This window comes from Ptychodera flava, chromosome 8 (genome assembly GCF_041260155.1).
Source record: "Ptychodera flava strain L36383 chromosome 8, AS_Pfla_20210202, whole genome shotgun sequence".
NCBI classification, from domain to species: Eukaryota; Metazoa; Hemichordata; class Enteropneusta; family Ptychoderidae; genus Ptychodera; species Ptychodera flava.
Genome location: NC_091935.1, coordinates 35,571,159 through 35,594,867, shown reverse-complemented (window position 1 = coordinate 35,594,867; position 23,709 = coordinate 35,571,159). Strand labels below are relative to the sequence as shown.

Here is a 23,709-nt window from a genome sequence, read left to right as displayed (position 1 = left end):
TCATTCACTACATGAGATCCCGTGACTTTCAATAAGCTGCAATTTCAGTGACCAATCAACAAAGAGACCCGACCTTTGAGCTGATACATATTAATAAGCTTATACATGAATTATTCATATAAATAATTCTCGAGTTTTCGAGGGATTTTTCCGGAAGGAACGAGCATTGAATACCCCCACCCTTGACACAGGATTGCATCAGGCAACTCTTTCAATGGGGCACGTACAATCTCATTCGTCGTCGGTCTTTTACATTGCGGTACAGGGCAATGCTTCCCCGGGCCGGGGATTTCGTACGGATTTGATACGTTAGGCGCACACATGTAGCAATCCCGGAAGTGCCTGCGCTGCCGTGTTAGCTTCAGGACGAGGGTGTTTCGAGTAGGCCTACCTCACCGGGCCTACCTCTTCGTGTTCTAGAAATTTCCACGTCACCGAGGGTCGATTTTTCATGATCAATATGGTGGCCTGATGGGATCGACATGAAGGAAGTTGAAATTGTACGGTCAAGCTTTCTACTATGTTCGCGAACATTCTCTGGGGTTAACCGGTGACATCGCTGCAGGTTTTACTATATATGAAGGTCGACGACACTAACGGGACATCCAAACAGCTCTTGGGCTGGGTATACTCAGAGTCTGCTTGATCCATCGATTGTCTACTTACGTTCTTGAGACCGTGTTGCCTTAAAACACGACCGATTTCTTCAAGACGATACTGGTAGTTACAGGTGATTTCTGAGAAGATGATTAGCCTAAATTTGTGACCCAACAAGCAAGGTAGGCAATAGTATATGAAAGTGTAATGTGTTGACTGTTGTGTAAGCGCACGTACAGCCAGTTGAAAAATCGGATCGTGTGTAGATTGAGTGATTCTGTTTCATACCTTGGGTATTTTCGTTGCAACGAGGGCAGGGCAAAGAGCACACGATCTATAGATCGAGCAGACAATCGATCAATCAAGCAGACGACCAAACCCGGGACTCGGAAGCGCCTGTGGATCCTAAGCTTTTATAAGTTAATTTGTTTCGTCTCTTTACCCTCTGTTACGAACAGGGAAATTGATAGTACTTGATGTTGTTTCTTACGTATTTATTAATAAAAGCTTAGATCGTCAATTTGTTGTTTTACATCTGAAATAAGGCCGCGTTCAAAAAAAATGGTGAGGGGGGGGGGGGCTGGAGGAATCGCAATTGAAATCTTATTTTTTTTCAGGTCCCCCCTCAATACCCTCAAAAATTTTCAAGTCCCCCCCTCAATACCCTCAAAAATTTTCAAGTCCCCCCCCCCCATTACCATATAGCCACATATTTATTAGGAATTCACGCAGAGTAAAAAAAACATGTAATGTGTCGTTCTGCACGCAAATGTTCAACACTATCTCTTATCAGCAGGTTGTAGAGCCATATACCTAGGGCAAGTTCTTAAATTGATTCATTTTTAAATGCATCAGTACACTTTTTGGATTTCTCAGTCTAAGCCGACTTGAGTTTATCCACCTCTGGCCAGTTCAATGGCACCAGCTGAAAAGCAGACAAAATGACAATCATGAGAGAGTACGAAAATTGTGTATTCCTAGCTACGTTTAACCAAATTGTGAAAAAATGAGCACAGTGATCTACCAAATTTTTTTTTCAAAAGTACAAGACATATACAACTTAGATGCCACTTATAAAATGTTTTACAAAATTGACAATACTGGAAGGTTAAAATATTCCATGAAATTAATGTTTTAATCTCAGAAATTTTGGGTGTAATAATGGCAAATTTGATAAAAAATAAAAGATTCCATTTAGTCACACATTTTTCCATTTAAATTAGAGTCTTTACTATTCAAAGTTTTACTTTTGTGTTATTGGTACAATGAGATATGAAAATTTCATTCACTGCATGAACTTGAAATGAATGGTTTTATATATTGATTTCAAGTGATTTTAGAAAAACTGACTTTTCATCGTATATTTGTATAAGATCAATTATGGTGACCCATCTTTTTTCTCTAATATTTGATTGTTCTCATATGCCAGAATCAAAAATCCATGGTAACTGTTAGTCCCCTAGTATAGTCTTCTATGTGTCACTCTCTGGCTGGATCTTGTGTACAAGTAGATGTATGTTTCCTGTCAATTGAGTGGCCTATGACCGAAACTCTTCTTAAACTACATCAGAGTCAGAGCTACATGTATCACTGTCACTGCCAGTATGTAGTAGCAGGGCAGTATTTGTATTAACTTTTTATTTTGACAATATTTTTGTTCAGTTTATACAATTGTGTTCTTGTTCTATTCCCTACAGAATGTTGAGCTATCCAGTATTCAGCTTGCCAACACAACCTACGTGTACCGTGCATTTGCATCATTCAATTATCACCAATATTTAGACAAACAGGCTTTGTTGACAAACTGAATATTGTGTTTTTCAGCATGCTGTAGAGAGACACAGAGAAACTGTGTTTGATACATTGCATAGAAATATTGAAAAATTATCAACAATTGAAGCTCCTGCCCCATTACAAGGCCAACTTGTTCTACGAAAATTTAATGGCATTCATATATTTTTAGACGTTTTCGAGATTAAAGACATAAAGTATAACAAAACGATTCTAGATTTTGTTTAATTATTACTAACATTAAAACCATTGGACGACATCAAAATGTTGGGAGTCAAATATTTTCAGGTCCCCCCCCCCTATAGGCAGAGCAAAACTTTCAAGTCCCCCCCTCGACTACCCCAAAAATTTTCGAATGCCCCCCCTGAATTCCTCCAGCCCCCCTCACCACTTTTTTTGAACGCGGCCTAACGCCATGTTAATTTTGTACATGGAACTCCCCTGTTCTTATTAACACGATTGGATCTAATTTGGGATAATGGCCGATTTGCATAAAGATGGCGATGACGTCATAGGCGCAATGCATTGTTGTCCTCAGGGGTACAAGGGTCAGTTTCCAGAACATAAATATTCATTAAAAGTAAACATGTCGTCAGCGATTCCTGGGGCACAGTTGCGAGGTCGTAAACCGGAAGAGTTGTCTTTAGTAGAGCTGAAGAGATGGCTGAGATGCAGAAAAGGTGCCAGTCTACGAGGGAACAAGCGAGAACTCGTTGAAAGGTATTTTTTCCAACTCGTATGTTGACTTTTTTACAGATTTGTGGCGTGATTCCTCCACTTTTACAGCTAGTCTCGCGCTGGCCATGGTTGCTACCGTCATTGCTCCAATATATGAACATTTTTTAGAAAGTGATGAAAAATTATCGTTCACATATGTGATTTCACCACAAGTGATTGTACTTTGGGCGTAAGAACTTGAATTTTGTTCTCGGCCGACCATTTCTGTGCTAATGTGAAGCTGTATACGGGAGGGCCAGGTGTGCCATTTTTACCTGCTACGTCTAGTAGCCAAAAATGAAAACAAAACATGATTGCACTTGTTTGACTTCCCAAAACATAAAGTGACAATGGAAGGAGCAGAAAATGCCCATGTCAGCACTGTCGTGCAGACCGTAGGGTTTTGTAGTGTTTTTCCGGTGTCTCACAATGTAAAGGTCAGACGAATAGACTGACCACAGTTCAACTTACATCTTATATCTAATCATAGTAATCTAGCCTAGCGTAAGAGTGTGGGATTTTCTTCCAATTTACATATTGCCGCATTTTGAAAAAACGAAAACAAAAGCATGATAGAGTGTGTCATGATCTATTTTGCATAACCGTGTAATATGTGCTGTAGAGTGCAATGATGCCATTGCCGCGCGCCATACTGCCTGGCGAGTGTATATTCTTGTGATCACAGTCCCAGTCCCATCACTGTGCTACAAGCTGGTGTTTTGATTTTGTGTCAAGGTCAAACCACAGGTGGGCCAAGGAAAAAAACAAACAAATGAACAAACAAAAAATAAACAACAAACAAGCATACAAATACATAAATAAATATAAACAGACAAACATCAACAAATAGATAAACAAACAAACATACAATATCATAGAATGTTGAATAAATAACAAACACACAAACAAATAAAACAAACAAATGTATCCACAGATGCATATATATATATATATATATATATATATATATATATATATATATATATATATATATATTGTATGCCTGTAAGTGTAAGAGACAATGGCATATTGAAAAAAAAATTGAAATGATTGCCTGAACAGCTCATACAACATATTCAACATGTGACGGCAGTGCACTACTCTTATACTTGTAGTGGAACAACAGTTGCATGTTGAATAAGTTGCATGAGCTGTTCAGTCAATCATTTCAATCTTTTTTCAATATGCTGTTGTCTCTTACACTCACACACATACATTATATACATACATATATATAATATATATATAATATATATATATATTATATATATATATATATATATATAGTTTGAGTATGTGTATACATGTTTATTTGTTAGTATGTTTGTTATTTATTCAACATTCTATGATATTGTGTTTGTGTTATGTATTTGTTTGTTTGTCTGTGTGATTATTATTTATTTATGTATTTGTATATTTGTATGTTTGTTTATATTTTGTTTGTTTATTCATTTATTTGTTTGTTTATTTTTTCTTGGCCCTCTGTAGTCAAACTAGGTTACACAGACAGCGTCTGAATGATGTTTTCTCAAAAATAGTTTCTTAATCCTCAAAAGAAGTTCAAACGTGTGTGTATGATATAAAATTTGACTTATCCTTTCAATTGAATTTCTAAAATGCTATATTGAGATACAGATCTATGTCTAGATAACTGATGAAGTATCCTTTGTTTTTATTCTCATAGAGTGTACCTGTATATTGGTCATGGATGGGATGAGCAGTACCTGTTTGACCCTGATGGAGTCAACAAAACAGGAGTTTGTAATGTTCCAGTTTCCATGAACACTGTGGAGTCATTGCTCACATACCCTCCTGCAGGTGGATGGACGAGAAATTGACTAGTCTTCTGATCTTACAGATAGCACTGTCTTTGACTATTTCATTTCAAAGTGTGACAACTGCCTGAGTACAGCAAGAAAACACAGAGACAGTGGTTGGAATTTCTATAAAAGTAACCATGTAAAGGATATTTTACTTCATGACAGTGAACACCAGTCATTATTACTTATAAAATCAATGGTTGTAAAGTCATATTCCAAAGCTGACAATCCAGTACCCCAAAGTAAACTGTATTCCACCCTCATTCTTTTAAATTTGAATTCTGGTAAAATCCTTGGTGGGAAATGTGTTTGTAAAGCAGGGTTGGGTGGGTATTGCAAACATGTAGCAGCCACTGTGTTTGCTGTAATGGATTTCCAGAGATGTGGATTAAGTGAAATACCAGAAACTACAACCAGCACCCAGAAACTACAAACACACCACCATCCTAGTGTATATGGAAACACAGCTGTAAAATTTGACTCGATTGACTGGATAAAACATGACTATGAACGTGACTGTAATTCGGAGAGAGTCTGTCGTCCAAGAAAACGGAAAAGATAATTATAATGCTTGTCCAACAGAAGAAAAGACTGTCACAAAGGAGAAAGTAAAGCAGCTTGCAGATTTTCTGGATGCCTGTTCTAGATCATCTCATCTTGTTGAGCTTCTTAATTCTAATGATTGTGAACCAGTAAGCAGAAATGTTACACATCAAGGACAGATTGACAAGTCATTGTGTAGCATGACTGAAGTAAATGTTGTTCCATCTTCTAGTATTTCTTGTACGCATTCAGAGGTAGTTAGCCCATGTAGCTGTAATTTAATTTATAATGTTGATAAAAATCATTATGATTATTATGCTTTGAAAGTAAATATTACAAGTGATGAGTCATCGCGCAGGATAGAAATGTCAACTAGGGGTCAATACAGAAATCCAAATTGGCATTCCCACCGAAAATTAAGAATCACAGCCAGTAAGTTCAAAGATGTTTCTGTAGACAAAAGTATCCCCTGATAATTTGGTTGACAGAATAGTTAATCCAAAGTCATTTTCAAATAAACATACTACATGGGGCCTTCAGAGTGAACATATAGCTGTAGCCCAGTATGTACAAGATATGGAAAGAAATGGCTACACAGTATCAACAAGAGATATGGGATTGGTTGTTAATCCCAGTTATCCTTTCTTGGGTGCCTCTGTAGATAAGTTGGTGACAATTAAACCACCATGTATTCCTGCTGATAAAAGCCCTCAACATGGTTGTGTTGAAGTGAAATCTCTATCAAAGTATGCAAAGTATACACCAGAAGAAGCTTCTAAAATGCCTGATACTTTTTTTGAATTTGTTGATAATAAGCTTTCACTAAATCATAATCATAAGTATTATTTTCAGATACAAGGTCAACTGTTCGTGTGTGGCTTAGATTGGTGTGATTTAGTTGTATGGTCCCCATGTGGTTTTGCTGTTGAGAGGATACATAAAGACATAGCTTTGTGGAAAGAAATGTTGCCAGTGCTTGGGGAATTTTATTTTACCTATGTTTTGCCTGAGTTGACAAGACGCAGTGTAAGTAATTAAAAACTGTGTCGGATATTCTAAATTATTTGAAGCCATACAACAATATGTAATAGATGAATCAAACAATTTAATCTGATGTTGATATTTTATCATTATATTTATTGTCTTTATACATACCAGGTATTTAATATGCAAATGCTGATTTATCACAGTGAAAAATATTTTATTATACATACTGAATATACTGTAGAATATGTCTGAATATGCAAATACTGATTAATACACAATGACAAATAATTTATTTTACATACTGTATATCAGAATATTGAATACATTAATACTGATCTATACATGGTGACAAATAATTTTTGATATATACTGTACATATTGAGGAATGTATGTGAATATTTAATATACAAATACTGACTTATACACTGTGACAAATAATTTTATATAAATACTGTATATACGGATAAATATATCTGAATATAAATTAAGCAATAAATAATCACATAATCTGTCAATTCATATTTCTGAGACTATTTTATATTTAGAATTAATTAATTTATATAAGTAGGCATTACAGAAACTCAATATGATAAAAGTGAAGTATTTATTCACTCCCATCATCAATAAGAGGGGGAAGAGAATTTGTTAAGTGACAACAAACATGCCTGATCTCATTTAATTGTCTACACAAGGTAATTGGAATAGTCATTTGTAATATTCTGAAATTCTTTACTCTCTCAATGGCCCTTCCAACATGTATTCTCAGACGAGCAATTCTACGAGTTACTGTTACCTGTTTTAGTATCATCTGATTATTTTTTTAGAAAAGGAGGATGGTTTACACGAACACCAACAGCGTCAAACAATTCCTGCACTTCAAAACCTTTATCTGCCATAACATGTACACCAGATAATGTAGAAAACTTCTCAACCAGCCCACATTTCTTTGTTAGCTCTTTGTCTGATACAGAACCAGCATAAAGGTCAGAGATGAAAGCAACTGGCCCATGTGGTAATATACCAACAAGACCTTTGGCAGTGTTGTGATTTTTGTACCTTGAAAATGTAATGCTCTGCAATGCTAAACTACTAGGATGCTCAATGAAAATTTCTGTGCAATCAACAATTAAAAATGTGTCTTCATATCCAATAGAACTAAAAACATGGGGGAGTTTAGAATGAACAAAATTTTTTGATGGCCAGATAGGAAGTTGAGAAAATTTATTATACATGATATTTATCCAGGTTGAAAATATTCTACTTACAGTTGATTCAGAGATGTGAAATCTATGGGCGAGATCTTTTTCTAAATAAGCTTGACGTAGCCTATTAAGTGTAAGAAAGAGTTCATCTGCTGGTGATAAACTCCTCTCTTTCCCCCTTTGTGTAACATAAGATGGCTCATTCCCCTTAGTTGTTGATCCCCAATAATTTATTTTCCCATCTGTATTTAAAAAATCAAAAATGGCAAGAAAACAAAATAATCTGGTAATCCAGTATAAAACTTAAAATCCTCATTACTGCACATAAATCGCCTCAAACCAAAACGTTCAATTTCCAACTGTTGTTCAAGTCTCCTAGTTTTCTCCTTTTCTTCCATCAATTGCCTTTCCAATTCAGCTAATTTGTCACAGGTATGGAATTCCGTTTCCGTAACATTACCAGGTATTTCTGGTACCTGCACAAAAATCAAATGACAAGATCTATTGTTATCCACAGTATACTTCATAATTCATAGACAATACCTCTATAATATGACACAACAAATCTCAATGCAAATCCCATTGGCACATCATTCAGTGAGCAACAGGAGATCAAAAATAACAACATGATTCAGAAAGACAATTGACATCTTGTGAGACAAAGAAGAGACTGCATGTGCCAACATTCCAGTGACTTTAATCACGATCACTCCACAAAAGTGACTGTAGTAAGTACTATAAATCGACCACCACACTGAATACAAATCATGTTTAATGACTGGAGACTTTTATGATATGATTTTTATTACATTATGAAAATGCTCTGATATAGTCATACGACTGAAGATATTCTTACCCCATATGGTTCTGAGTCTTGTTTAGCTTGTAGACTTCTCAATTTGACAGATAACATGGGTGATTTCTCTCCCTTATCAATGTCATGGCACTCAGGCTGAAAGAAAGGATTGAAAGTGGGTCAATATCACAGCTGACAGAATGTAAACAAAGCTCATTGGACTAAAAATAGCAGGAAACTTTGATTCATATAGAAACATTGTAACTTATCACACAGACAAAGTTTCCATGTTCAATCCCACAGAGGAATCCCTATCCAAAAGTTACACTTTGGACACAATGTTTCGACAGGGGATTCACAAATAACATACAAAGTTTCAGTGGGGGATTCCCCCTTGTGAGTCTCAGGTCAAACGAGGATTTCACTGCCGTGAATCATACTGCTCTTTCCTCCGACTTTGTTTATTGGCGCCCAGATGAGAGCATGCGAATAACGAGGCCGCACTCATTTTCATTCAAAATCATTTAAAAAGACGTGAGATTGATTGTCATCGCACCACTGGAGTATGGCCCCTATGGCCCTATGACACAGAAGAGGGATCCATGAGCTATCTGTTTCAAAATTCAACGTCTATGGTGCCAGGTTTTCCTGATACAATTCGTACCGTAGCGGTAATAAATTTTCGCGAAATCTACACAAGTTGATGCCGTAACGAGGTGAAAATGATCACGGTCTGACGGGTTGAAAAGAAAAAGTAACCATGGTCCCTCAAGGGATCGTAGTAACTTACCTCGTTGTTTTTATTGCATTCCTTTCGTTTCAGATCCTCTAATTTTTCCGACAACGTACCGCCGCTACCGTCTTTGTTGTTGTTATTATTGTTTAACGAAAGAGGTGTACGGTTTGGTGGAAGTCCTCTTCGTGATGACTTACGGGGGAATATTTGAATGTGGTTTTGAGGCCATGTGATGCTACCATCGTCGGACTTCTTGGGAAAAATAGTCGGAATGTTCGAAATTTCGTTTTTGCACCACCCTGAAAGTGTCGGCTGCAAATGCACACATCTGTCAAATCGCTTTGCTTTTTAACGTCCGTTCTCATCAGCAATATTCTTCTTTTCCATATCTTCTGTATATGTTGAGGTTGGTATTTGAGTTTGTAAAACTTTACACCCGGTGATCGCTCATACGACTTTTCAGGACAGTGAGCGATAGCACAAACGTAACGCCCCATAATTTACATGTCAATAGTAACCAACAAAATGGCGGTCTATAGCAACCTAACAACTTGTACCCCTGAGGACAACAATGCATTGCGCCTATGACGTCATCGCCATCTTTATGCAAATCGGCCATTGGATTTTCGTATTTTGCAAATTTCTCAACTTAAGTGTGAGGTGCTACTAGCTGAACGATGCAATATCGCAAATTACTCATAAAAACAAATGTGTAATGTAAAAAGAAAAGCAAGTGAGATTATATTTGTGGATTGAACAGACATTACTTCACCATGCAATTAGCCCAAATTATTTCCAATCGACGTGTTTATTATAAAGCTTTGAAAGCCAAGTTATCATGGAGTTCCTATGGGATACAAGGATGCGCAATAAGTCATTCTAGTATTCATATAATCGATATTAGTGTCCCGAAATTGTCGATATATTTCGGGTATATATCGGCGATTTCGCCGACCCGGGCTGTCGAGATAATGTGGTATCGTCTTATCGATATTAGGGTCCCGAAATCGCCGGTATTTATCCGGTTAATACCGGCGATCTGAAGCTTATGAGCTATCAGATGAGAACCATATTGTGAAGTATCGTTTAGTATCGATATTAGAGAAATCCGTTGTAAAACGATCATCCTTGAAATGTGCAGAACATAACTTTGCATCTCCGACAGTTTTTCTTGAGCCTCTGTCTTCGAAAAAGCTGTTCTGTGGGAAAACGCTAAAAACTAACACCGTTTTTGTTCTTCCTCGAGTCATTTTTACACCTGCACAACAGTAAATCATTTCGCATGCTCCTGAGCTTATTAAGTTGTAACGTGTAGATATCAACACTTGAAAACACTCCGAGTCAAGATTTGCACTACTACAGTCATAGACTCCAATGCTATATGGCACCAGCCCACTAATTCACTTCCGGGTAATAGTTGGGAAGAAAAATAGTGCAGACCTTGAAGTTTTGATATCTGCATGGATGCTTGTTTAGTTTGAACTTTAACGCCAAGAATTTTTGTAAAGATATTCTTCTGCCTGAATCAAAATGCAGACTGTTGTGAATAATGGCTGAAGCATTTGGTGGTAATATGAGGAGTTCTAGGGCTAATAGAAATCATAACAATAAGCCTGAATTTTGTCAAAAACACCACTGAGGGCGTTATTTTCATCGCTATCTCAAAATTTCCGTGGACTTGCCCACACGAAAAATTAATCAGTAGTCAAGCTGACATTGACCTAACACCTGTTAAGAGGATTCGTGCCGCTGAATGTTTTAAAATAGGAAAATCGAGCTCAACGCTACTGTGGTGGCCTATGGGAAATTAATTAATGGTCTTGTGCCATATAGTAAGCTGCAACACACGTTCGTTCGTGAATCACCGATGACGTCAGGCACGCGCCTCCCATGAGCCCTTTCGCGCCCATTGGATTCCAGATAAATGTTGTCTACTTCAAGTTCTCTGTCTCCGACTCGTAGGGCCGTAGTCGTCAGCGCGTGCAATTATGTGGAAATTTCGAGCTGTATTTCATTCAAGGGTACCTTTAGAACGGATAAATGGTGAAATTCACTGGACTTTTGTTTCCCTTTAAAACATCAGCGATAACGGATTCACGAGTTGCGTGTACTATGCATTCCCAGCACAATAAAACACTGCTTGGACAAAGTTACTGTCTGGAACCGCCTTTCAAGACTTGATTTCAATGCAAAACTTTTAAAACAAAATACTAATACGATTTTCAATTTATTGAAACAGTGACGTGGCTCCGCATTTGGAGGTGTTCTATCTATCAGATGTCACTTCTTAACACTGAATAATACGCATGTAAACGTAACGTGTATTTTTAGCCCTTGTAGAGGCTGATATATGAGTCATCACTAATAATTACTCGAACATTCTGAACCATGTTGCATAGGAAAAGTAAACACTCCGCATTTCTTTAAGTTCATTACACAATACAGATCATGCATGTCAGTACTTTGTATAGATATTGCCTGTACTTTCAATTGTAACCACTGGGGCTAAAAAGGATCATATTTGTTCACAAGCTGTCGTAAACAGTTACTTGAAATTCTTTATAACATTTCAGTTTTCGAAAACATCGGTGAACGTCCTTCGATCAACTTGAAAATATAAATTTATTCCAACCAAAGGGAAAATGAAACACATCTACATAACTATGAATGTTTCGAGTGAAGGAACGAAATTGCCTAGCAACTTGTCACCTGACTACAAAGAAGAGAAAGAAATATAAAAAACCCAAACACCCTGGTATGGCTGCATTCTGAGCCAGGTTCGAAGGTGACTGTAGAGCGCCACCATTGGCCAAATGTAGGGAAGTTGCAGTAGACCGGGACTGGATACCGTTTTGGGCTAGACTTTGGATATGTCAGCCAATGAGAAAACTCATGGCAATATCATATAAACTCTTTAAGAACGCAATGCCGTGGCTATTTGCATAAAAGCACAAAAAATGCTGTATTCTGGAAGATTATGGGCGACGGCCGCGATGCCCTGTATAAAATTATACAGCATTGAGCACTCAACTTACGAATGATGCAAAAATGGCCCTAGAGAAGCGCATACTCAATAGCTCAAAAACTGGACTCGTGACGACATGCTGGCATCATTATTTGATTTTACTGAGATTAACTATGCATGATTTTGTAGGTCTATATAAACTACATTTTTTACACTTTGGGAGGAACCAATCACAACTCACCTTACATTTCGTAAAGAATCACAACTCTACTAACATTTCGTTAAACAAACTGTCATTCTAGTTGATGCCAGACAATTTGAATACGTTGTGTCACGGTCACTCCTTTTTATGTACAGCGATTGCAAGTCTGCCAGGTTGTAAAATTTGCTCGAAATATGTAAGAATTCGTTAAGATGTAGTCCGATCAGACTTGCTCCAAGTCTGTTAGCATATAAGTATCAAAACATAATAATAATAACATAATGATAAATTGAAGGACTAGACATCAGTAGACCGTCGCGCTGAGTGGTAGGCTGTTTTGTTGATCGTGGGGTGAACGCCTTGGCCCACAGCCAGTAACTCAGCTGCCGAGAAAAGCCAGGCGACTTGGGGCTGAGTCTGTATTCCGATGTACTTTTCGTTTCACTCAAAGCTTACAATTCTATTCAAAGAAACTTTCTAATATCTCCGATTAATGAACATCATCATAGAGATTTCCTTGGAAGAAGGCTATACACTGTCAGACATACTGTACCAAACTTTTCAAAATACCCAGTAAAAACAATTTCGAGAATAACCAAATTATTATTTCATATGCGTATACGCTCAAAATACAACGATATAAAATGCAAGCTGCCAAGCATGTGGATCTAATGGCGAAGGGGATTTTATCTTGATGTACCACAAGGAAAATTCTCTAAAATAAAGATAGACATTGCATGGCTCGTGGCCAAACGTTCAGTGAATAAGCTGACAGTTTTCTTGTTTGCCAAGAAATCCTAGCTCAAATCCACTCGTATGAAACTATTGGTAGAGGAAACTTGACGACTTTCCTAGCACTGACATTGAGTAAATGACAAAACGAGGGCTCGGATGAAAAACTGGTGGACTGGCAGTTGAGTTGCGCTCTATTAACAGGTGGGAATCATTCGATGTTTCCGTGACTACTAAGTAATGTGCATTGTGTGGGACATTTCATAGTATAGCCATGGAGGTAGTCTCTGCTACCTCCATGGTATAGCCAATTGCAAGGTCCCCATGATATAGCGTATAGCGTAGTCGTCACAGGTATTTGTGTAGCTGTGGGTCCCCTAGCTGTGGTGCTCACAGGCGGGATTCCTGCTTTTACGGGCTGGCTTTGACTTTTACGACTTTTAACCCCGCCATCACGCTTAAAAGTCGTAAAAGTCAAAGCCAGCCCGTAAAAGCAGGAATCCCGTCTGTAAGCACCAAAGGTATGGACCCACAGTTAATTTTTGTGGTGCTGTTATGCTAATTGTCGTCACTGGAAAATATATTTTAATTTATGCTGAGATTTGTTTTGTTAGGAAGGCGAGGAAGATCGACTGACGAATTCCTTGACGTGATTATAGGACAAAACACCATAGAGACAGTGTTTGTCACGGTCTGGACGTGGGATTTGTGGCTTGCTGGTACAGAGTTGGGGTAGAGTAATCGTGGTTGGTCATTTGATTTACGTTGTCAGGCGCTGTTGGCAAGCAAATCTTCTGACGTCATCGCTTACATTAAACAATACGCTCATAGTGATTTGCATTGCGTCGGGCCGTTTTCGTGTGAAGGCAAAGCAGCCAAGTAAATAGTACAGTTTGCCGTGTGTGATTTTCTGTGTGCTGTGTTGTTCAGTCAGGTCAGTTAGTGGAAGGATCGTGTGTCAATATACGTGGACGACGGGAAAAGCACCAACAATTAGCTTCATGAGCGTTACTTTTGGACTTGGGAACATCACCACAGCGATAGGAAAATTCATGGTTGTCCGCAACAAAGTGAACACCTTCGACCGCGGTATGTATCTCCCTCACAATAGACTATCATAGAGTTCCACTATTTATGCTCTCAGCTGTCCGTATCACCTGATATGGCTGTAGAACGAGACTACCTCCATGTACCCGGTGAAGAGCAATTCCCTCACAACCTAAACTTCGAAATATAGAATAATACTACCACATCAGTGCTATCGCACGTGTTACATACAATGCCCACGGCTCACTTCCATTGTTGGATGATCAATTGTGAATGGCCGTCGGGTAAACCGTGGGCCATTCTTGTTATGTACCCAGTAACTGTATTAATTACATCATACGGGCAGAAATTGAAGAAGTCAATTTGTAAAGGTCTCATCATGGAGCAAGCACACAGACCTCAATGCTCATATCATGCAGGTAGCACCTCCATGACAGACGTAAGCATTGGACATGGAGGTCGCACACCACCTCGATTCATAGACATGCAAATTCAAACCATTTGTCATCATCAGAAGTACCAATGTAGCTGCCCTTTTTTCGTAATATTTGACACTCTCTGCTTTGTCAACCACAAACTTCATGATGCATCCTCGATTTTGAATAAATTAAAGTGTCGTGTAAGAGAAATGAATGCGACAAGATCCAGAAAGGTTTTCTCAGTGTTTTGTTTCTCACCATGGTAAATTATCCTGAATCAAAGTTAAATGATAGGTACGTTTTAAATTTCAGGCAAATTTTCTACAATTTTTGTTGACTTTTAGACGAAATACGGTAACCAGACGGTATAGTGCTGAAAGCATTCATTTTACATGACGACAGCGTGTATCATTATCAGAGCATGGTCCCTTTGTGACAATACTTGATATGGACTAACAAAAATCACGGTGACTCCACTTGGTTGACGTGCATATTTATTTTCATCCGTGTCATTTTTGCTCCTCAAATTACACCATTTTCATGTTTTTCATGTTGTTGTTACGAAATATCGCAACAGTGAAAGTCTTGTTATCACCAACAGACTTCAAATTTTGATCCCCCAATCCTAACTGTACTTAAATGAAACAAGTGTGTGGGGGTGACAAAATTTCTGCATTGTAATCACTCCACAAAGGATGTGAAATTAGGCGGGAAATGAGAGTGTTCAAAGATCTCTCCGTTTTGAAGGTGACGTTTTTGAAGTTAGCACATAAGACAATAATTCACTATTTTTTAACCAATTTATCCAAATTTAGCAAGTTGCTCACTTCTCAATGAAAAGTAAAAGGTGTAACAGCCAATCGATATTCTGTCAGAATGTAACTTGAATTCATTCTTTATTCACAGGGGCAAACACGTACAATGAGCAATTCTAGGTCTCCTTTCATGACGCATATATTACGCGCCGCAACGATTCGAAAATTGTTTTTCTATGCTGTGCTCTTCTCGCTTGCTGTGTTGATAATGCTGTCACAGAATACAACGCCAAAGAGTAAAGTCAGACGGAAACTTTATGTCAGAGGCAGACAACCTCAAAATTTGCCTAAGATCTCCTCAAAGCTTAAAGAATGGTAAGTACACTATGTTGAAAATTCATAGGTTCAAAGGTCATATTGCTGGTATAGTCTCTAACATTTGTTTTGCTTCGATGCTGACCATCGGATAACGTGCACAGAGTTCACCTTGTCGTTTGAGCATGTGGGCTCCTATATGCAGTGTCGTGTCCTAGTACTCTCATTGCGATCATTTTGTGTCCCAGTTCTTTGAGACCATGATAACTGCATTCTTTTGAACACATTTAATTGACAAGAGAAGCAAGTTGATTAAAGGTATACAGTCACCTGTAATCTAAATATGCACATGGTCAAAGGGGCGTTCCTTGGTATTCAAAATCCCATGTGAGGGCGCTGTTTTTAAAAAGCGGCCACCCGCTTAAAATCTGTGATTGGTTAGATTTTCTCTTTCCATAGTAACTGTGGCAAAATTGGAACAGGTGACAGTATACTTTTAAAATAGACAAAAAGATACCATCTAAAAACCATAGAACCTGGATAAAGTGTTTTTGGATCTATGGTAAAACACGAAGAAATTCAGTCACTTTTGAAGTAGAGAGAATATTACATGTAAATCGTGTGGTGGTCCGTCTCCACCAACTTCAAGGTCTTGGACTTGGCGGAGATCCATTCACGACCCGTCTATAATGCGAAAGACTTTGCTATGACAAAACGTGAATGTGGACGACATTCTGGATTGCAGACGGACAATTCCGATTTAGATAGACGCAGTGACCAACGACTAATCTCCAAGGTTTGAGATGCGGACAGGCCGATGTGCACGACCGATTTGTCGGAAGTGTGACATTTGAGCGGCTGATGTATTGAGGCCTTACCGCTCATACAGCAGCCGCGGCGAACTCTCCTTCCCGACATTGTCTTTTAGTGTGAGAATTGTGGGAAAGAGAGTTTCACCAGTGAAAATTGTCAATGTTGAAAATATACGTTACATATACCGACGGTTATCACAGCATTCTTGTTTCTGGTGAAATTTTATTAAGAGTGTACGTATTTTCCGACTTAGGACCATGTGCACTAACATTTCTAGTTATGCAATTTAAGGAAGTTCACGCTCAAATTTTCCGTGTGGATTCTTTCACAGAGTAATATCATAGACAGAGTGGCAACACTTGCATGCCTTTTGTTCCATGGTCGTCTCTGTAGACTATTGGCTTTTCATATTAAAATGAGCTTAAAAGGTGTTAAACTTTTGGAGGCTTGGTTTGTGGTTGATAATTACACGAGATTATGCGAAACATACGACGAGATGGCATCGTACTGCCAGTCGCGTAGCAACCATGGTTACTTTGTGAGCTCTCAGGCCAGAAACACTGCCTCACGCCAATCAAAACATAACACGCCAGCAGTTTCATAAACATGTCCTTTCTTGGCGCACGTGTAAAAGACGGTATGACTGACCGTAAACCATTAAGTAAAACCAGACAGTATCGATAAAAGACTTTCAAATTTGGTTCAAACACACTCATTATATATTCATAAAAATATGAGAGGAATTTTTAAAACGGTAAAACCCACTTTCCTGAAGCTCAAAACACTTCCGTTTTCGCCAGCACATCAATTCCGATCAGCACCACACGACAACAACAACACAAGCTTTGTCGAACATACTTTCGCTGAACAATTGGTGAAAATCCGAAAATACCGAAGGGTGCATGGTCGGCACTCTTCGGAAAAGAGAGCCAAGAGCTTCGTGAGGCGAGGCAAACATGGATTGCTTACGTAACCGCTTCACGCCTTAAACAATAGCTGTTGCCACTCTGTCTGATATTACTCTGTGGATTCTTTCAACCATTGCCTTTCAAAATCAAGAATAAACATCACGGGTCACTGTGCATAATTTGTTACTAGAGAAACAAAATACGCGATATTTACTGACACTTGAAATTCAAAATGGCCGCCATCCCTGTGTTATCTCTATTGGGGAAAATAAAATATTCGATTTCATCAAAACTGAGCTGGTGAAAACTTAAATTACACCATGAACTCCAAAATAAGCCCCAACAAGTGGTTGACCGAAAACATGTTGTAAAAGTGGGAGAGTCTGACTAGAGTATCTGTCCCCGAGGCGCATCCTACCTTAATTTGTTTTAATATTGTCCGAAACGTTGGCAGTTGCGTTGTCATTTACTTTGCATTTTGTTATTTTTTTTAACTGGGTGCATTGTTGTTTTGTTGAATAATGTAGCTTTGCGGCTTCTTTCGTGTGTAAAACAGTCGCCGGAACTGCGCCTGCGCGATTTTCTTGTTTACAAACAATGTATTTCGTGCACGATATCTAGATGCACCTCATCTTCATGGCTGCAACATTTAAATTATACGATGTAGATTATGACAGACATGTTTTAACTTCAATTTCATCAACCACCATCATACCTTGGATACAGTGTTTACATTGGTCCTATGGGTTCCATGCGACCTTTGAGCGCAGTTCCGGCGACTGTGTCCCTTTAAACATTGATTATCCAACGGATCGTCTTATTCTTTACCGACATTTTCCTTGTAACAGCTTAAAAACACTCAAGATGCAAAATATCACTGCCGCTAATTATTCTCAGGAGCAAGTGCCTTTAAAAGACCCTAGGACTGTAAGGAGCTGGCAAGAGTTACGGTAGGTGCAAGCATGGATCTATTTTTTACATCCATGGTGCAAGTTTATATTTCGTTCGTTCATGAACATCGAAGGAAAATGTTGTCTTCAGAATGTGTTGATAATAATAATAATAATTTATTGATTTTCAAGGCCTCCGGCTCTATGCAAAAAAGAACACAGAGCAAATGAATAAATTGAACATGTTTCACAGGATTAAATAACATAACACAACATCTGTTTAGAAGTGCTGAGTGACGATCTCAGCTCCGATAGCCTTGAAAACATTTACAAAGATTGGTCGATCGGTCTGCGTCTGACACAGACATTAATGTTTAAAATTTGTTAAGGTTCGGCTCTATAGATGCGAAAATTGGCATATGCACATTCCTGAGAGATTTATACACAGGCCAGATTAAAAGAAAATGAAATTCGTCCTCGACTGCTCCTGATTTTCATAATTTAATCGATCCCATCACGTCGTCCTACCTCGATTTGTAAGTGAGACGATGAGCACCGAAAGCCTGCGAAAGCTTTCAACTACTACTTAAATTCAAGTACTTTTCTTGTTGAAACAGGCTTTTGAACATTCTTTGCGTATGTATCTTTGGTTTTTCAGCTAGTTTTGCTGACCATGTTTGTTTACAAATGTCTGAAATTCTGGTGTACAATAAGCCCAAAAACACTACTTCGTTACCGAAATCCTGTGCTAGCCGGGCATACCCTAGTCTGTACGAAAATAAACTGTGTTTAACTGATGTTGCCCATGTATGTTTTCCTAAATCTTCTAAATTTTACAACATAATATATTCCCGACGAGGAATTCTGTCCGATGACTTACGGAGCAGCTTTACCCAGTCACTAGCGCGACGTTTTGCCTATGTCTTCAGAAACCTCCATTCAAGGCGGGAGACTGAAATTCCTGGGAATTTTCACAACAAAAATATCACTTCGACTCTTATCATTAGTTGTAAACATGATCTGAACAGCTGCATGCTTGAAAAAGAACTGTAATTTTTAAAGGGCCACAGCCAGTAGCGTTAACTTTTGCTGATATTTCTTTGTTTTTGTTTTGAAAATGTCAACTACAGTTTCTTGTCCTGCTTCCGGAAGCATGTTGAAATACACAGAGCAGAGCTTGCCAACTCAGCCTGCACGTGTGTAACATACCTTGTTATTGAAGACGAGTGAATTCTGGTCCGGACTTGAATTCCAATGTAAATTATAACTGCTGTGTGCATTTTACACGTGTAGATGCTGCGTTGACAATCTACATTAGGCATTTGAACATGCTTGGGAAGTAGAATCAACAACTCGTAAATGGATAAACTGTACACAACAAAAGTAGACCTCCTGGTGAAAGAAAAATCGTCAAAAGTTACATGCAGCTTTTGGCCCTTTAACTGCTGCACTGAGCACTCTTTGGACCAATGCGCCAATTGTTCATAACATGCGATCGTCCTAAGATGACCTTCTCAACATAATTTTAAAAGTCTTATGTATTGAAATTTGGATAACAAATATCTTCAAGTTGATAACTCGCACAAAATTATTCATCACGATTTTTGACGGGGCAATGTGACGAATATACTTATTTTGAATCCCAGGAGACCGAAAGTTGCAAATATCAATATTGATAAGTCGCATAATATCTACAGAGTTTTGTCATCGCTATCCATCTATCCACTATATCTCCAATGAATTTCTTCTTTAAATTGCGTGTTATTGTGTAGCAACAGTTTTCACAATTCTCTTTTCTGGAGTCATCAATGGAACCGTTCATGTTGGAATGGAATTCTGACAAGCCCTGCTTTTGTTTGATATTAACTTGAAAAGTCATTAGCCATTAATACGACCAGAAGATGTTCCTTGTCTCCAGCGTACGGAATAAATCAGTATATCGGGTGAAACAAAATACAAATTCCTAGACCTGATGACAGTCTTTCAAATACGATAAAAGGGACAATTGTTTTCAGAAGTAACGTACCATAGACCATTTTTTCATTGCAATTTATTTTCTCCATTGCAGCGATATCGTGTCAAAAATGTTGCATCTTGAAACCACGATTGCCGTAAGACGGTCAATAACGAACCCGAACGATAACTTCCCTCAGAACTTCTGGTCTCCCGGTGTCGCTCTTCCCGGTTGCCTACGGAAATTCTACGATGAGCTGTACTACACACTGCAACAACAGACATCATGTGCCTTGGTAGGAAATGGCGGCATACTAAACAACAGCCATTGTGGGAGTGCAATTGACGGCCACGATTTTGTGATGAGGGTGAATTTACCTGAAATTACTGGGTATGAAGACGATGTCGGTCAAAAAACAAATTTAACTGCGATCAATAATATAGTGGGCCTGGTGCTAAACAGGCAGGTAGGGAATATGAAAAAGTTCCCTGCTCAACAAGCGCTGAGGACGCTTGCAAGTTTGAACAACTCGGTGGTATGGTTCTCTTACAACATGTCGTACACAGGAGCAAAGATTATGAAGGGTTCATGGTCGAGATTCCAGGCAGTGCTGAAACGCACCAAGTTGGAGAGACACGACATGACATACAAAGTAGCCTACTCACCAATACCCGTTTGGCCACAGATGATGACAAGGTAAGCTTTGGCCTCGAATTCAGCGTCTGGTTGGTCTGACCCGTGCTACAGCACGCACCTTCCATCATGTGGCATTGATTTTAAACGAATTCTAATATAATAACCTATAGTTTTCTTATTAAAAAACCCATGTGACACGAAATCTAACAAATTTGTAATATTGAATCACTGAAAAAAATACTCGGTATGCGAAGCTGTGTCACAGTGACTGCAACTATCTAAGTCGATATCAGATTATCGAAATTAGTCCAAATGGATTCACTTGTTATGTTCTCTGCTTTGTGATTCCATACAAAGTGGAGGCTGCTGTTACACTGGACAAATAGTGAGAGTATATAGGTCGCTGTGATTCGTCTGTCGAGTAATTGGGCGTTCGATGATAAAGGCAGGGGTGGGCTGGGAAAACGTTTTGATAATCAGTTTAACACCCCTGAACAACTGATGACTCATTTTGAAGATTGCAAAACTTTGTGCGTCCAGTTGTTAGAGTCGATGTGACAGACGATATTTTTAATTGTTCTCTGTGGTCTGTACAGACATAGTCTAGCAGTATTTGTTTTAGCATCACAGTCTGTCAGTGCATTTAGAACAGCAAGCTGCAATCAGTATGCTACCTCCATGGTTTCGCGCTGTGCGAACCAAAGGCTACCGGTCTGAAACCAACAGTTAATGTCTGGACTCGATGGACAGTGGTAAAACAATATGGGATAGCTAAATGGCGCCATTACACTATATAGAGAACGTGCCACCACCGTGTTGTGCTCAGTAAAACTCCCTAAATGCCTGAAACAGTACTTCGATGCACTCGAAGGAGGATCAGTGTGGTTCACTCAAAGGAACTACAGTATAAGTCAGTGGAGCTTCAGAAATGAACCGAAGTGGAAACAACTGTGAAGTGTTCACAACGATTTATAGTGTTAATGGTTTGATTACATTTGCTTGGTTGACCCACGGTCCCTCTAGAGGGACCGTGGTTGACTAAACATTGAGAGATCTTTTAAATTCTAACACTTTTTGGGCGAATTACATTTTGTATTCCTTTCAGGTTATGGAACAAGACCACCAACAGTGAGGGTTTCCTTCTCCTGACGGTGTCCGCTCTTTTTTGCCAGGAGCTTACTCTGTACGGATTTTGGCCTTTCCCGCAGGATTCCAGGGGCAATTATCTGCCTCATCACTACTACGAAGAAGGGGATTACAATTTCACGCACAGGAACACCATTCCTGAAGAGTTCGAAATTCTACAGAACTTCAACCGATCTAATGTGATTAGACTGGTTTCTGACAAATGCACAGAGCGCAACGAGGCTCGGTGAGCATGCTCGCCCACGGTCAGTTTGTGTAGTGACGGTAGCTAGTCATCGCAAAAAAAACAGGGTGTAGGTAGCTGTTTAGTGAAAACAGGAAATCTTTCTTTACCTCAAGCGATGACCGGACAACTCTCGAATTTTAATTTTTTAGAATGTCTAAAGAGTCTCAAATACATTTACACCGACTTTTAAGCATAATCTCCATGCCAGAGCATGAGGTTGCTGTGCAGCTGAGGTAAAATAAAACAATTTTAAATGTACTTATTTTTTTCACTCGGGGAAGTTTTTCACTCAGGGTGTTGTAAAATATTGTATATGTGCCAAATACCATCGTGTCAACAGTACGAAGAGCTTACTTTTGTCATAGACCGTATATTTTGTGGAGAAAATATGTGTTGATAGTTTCATGCGACAAGCCATCTCTAAGACAATATTTGCAAATCATACAGGCATACGCAGTTCTTTCCTAATTCTTCATACGGTAGATGTGTAAGCAAGTGAACTCAGTATTTCAAGCTTTTTCAGCATTAAATTATTTCTTTCATGCACTGAAACGAATCATCTGCTTAATTTGAATAATATGCTTAAAGTTTACTTTATTCAAATTGTTTTAATAAAAGATACTACTATATAGAATGTGTAGTCATATTGTGTGTGATATACGTAGAATACGTGTCCGCATATAATCACAGTCCCCAGTGGGGGGAGGGACTGTGGTGCAATACAGGTGAGAATTCTCAAGTGTTACAAGTGGAAGAAATCATTGCTTAGAACAACAACATTACGTAATATCACCAAGCTTAGAATGGTACAGGGAAAGGGCAAGAAAACAATGCCGACATCTTGAATGAGTCACAGTGGATAGAGGGACTGTGAATGAGTACAATACGTAATTGACTAATGAATTCAGGACCTCGCTAAAATTAAGTACTCAACATAAAAGAATGGCACAATACACCTTGTTATCCGAACAGATTGGAATTACACTTGGCCGTTCTACATGATTTTGTGTAAGAAATAGAAACTCTTTGAACAAAACGAGCCAAATAATCTGGCAGAGTGACGATAATAAATCAATGGTCACTTCATTTGCATTGCCATTGGACGTAGCTTTCGAGCTAAGATCGTTGTGTATTTTTTCCAAGGGCCGATTCCATCAAAGAGAGCAGAGACGCTCCCTTTGCAGTCTGTGATTTCATTCAATGTTACCTATTTCGCATTCATTAGTTAATGATGGTTGGGGTGAAAAGAGGGAGTTACGAGAGAGCGGTGATTTAGAGTCGTGCTTCACTATTAAACGTTCTGCCGCCGAAATTACCGTAGTATGGTTGGTTTAAATATTCCTAAATTCAGTTAAATTGTTAAAATTTTGGAGACAGATGGGCAACATTCCAAAAGGAAAAGAAGAAATAAAGAAAAAAGAAGCAACGGGTGTCTTTTGGTTGCATCAGTGACGGCTTCGCTTGCAATTAGTCGAGTGCCTGTGGCTAGTAACACCCCCGACCCCTGTCGCC

General features: G+C 38.7%; 1 protein-coding gene and 1 long non-coding RNA gene across 3 annotated transcripts; one reads left to right on the top strand and one right to left on the bottom strand.

The window, feature by feature from the left end:
• The first annotated feature begins 139 nt into the window (after positions 1 to 139).
• Positions 140 to 22,831, top strand: LOC139139175 (alpha-2,8-sialyltransferase 8B-like). Of its 2 annotated transcripts, none has more exons than XM_070707986.1 (5): positions 140 to 779; positions 15,461 to 15,684; positions 18,194 to 18,295; positions 20,304 to 20,885; positions 21,931 to 22,831. In XM_070707986.1, exons 2-5 carry the CDS (start codon positions 15,476 to 15,478, stop codon positions 22,199 to 22,201), a joined length of 1,164 nt encoding a protein of 387 aa, XP_070564087.1. In that variant the 5' UTR covers positions 140 to 779; positions 15,461 to 15,475; the 3' UTR covers positions 22,202 to 22,831. The 2 variants fall into 2 exon arrangements, with proteins under 2 accessions (XP_070564087.1, XP_070564088.1); XM_070707987.1 differs by lacking the exon at positions 140 to 779 and adding an exon at positions 13,611 to 14,177.
• LOC139139177 (uncharacterized) lies at positions 7,332 to 9,805 on the bottom strand. The gene is made up of 3 exons (XR_011553735.1): positions 9,244 to 9,805; positions 8,514 to 8,609; positions 7,332 to 8,133 (listed from the first exon to the last, which is right to left on the bottom strand). It is a non-coding gene; the product is annotated as an uncharacterized lncRNA (long non-coding RNA).
• Positions 22,832 to 23,709: the final 878 nt, after the last annotated feature.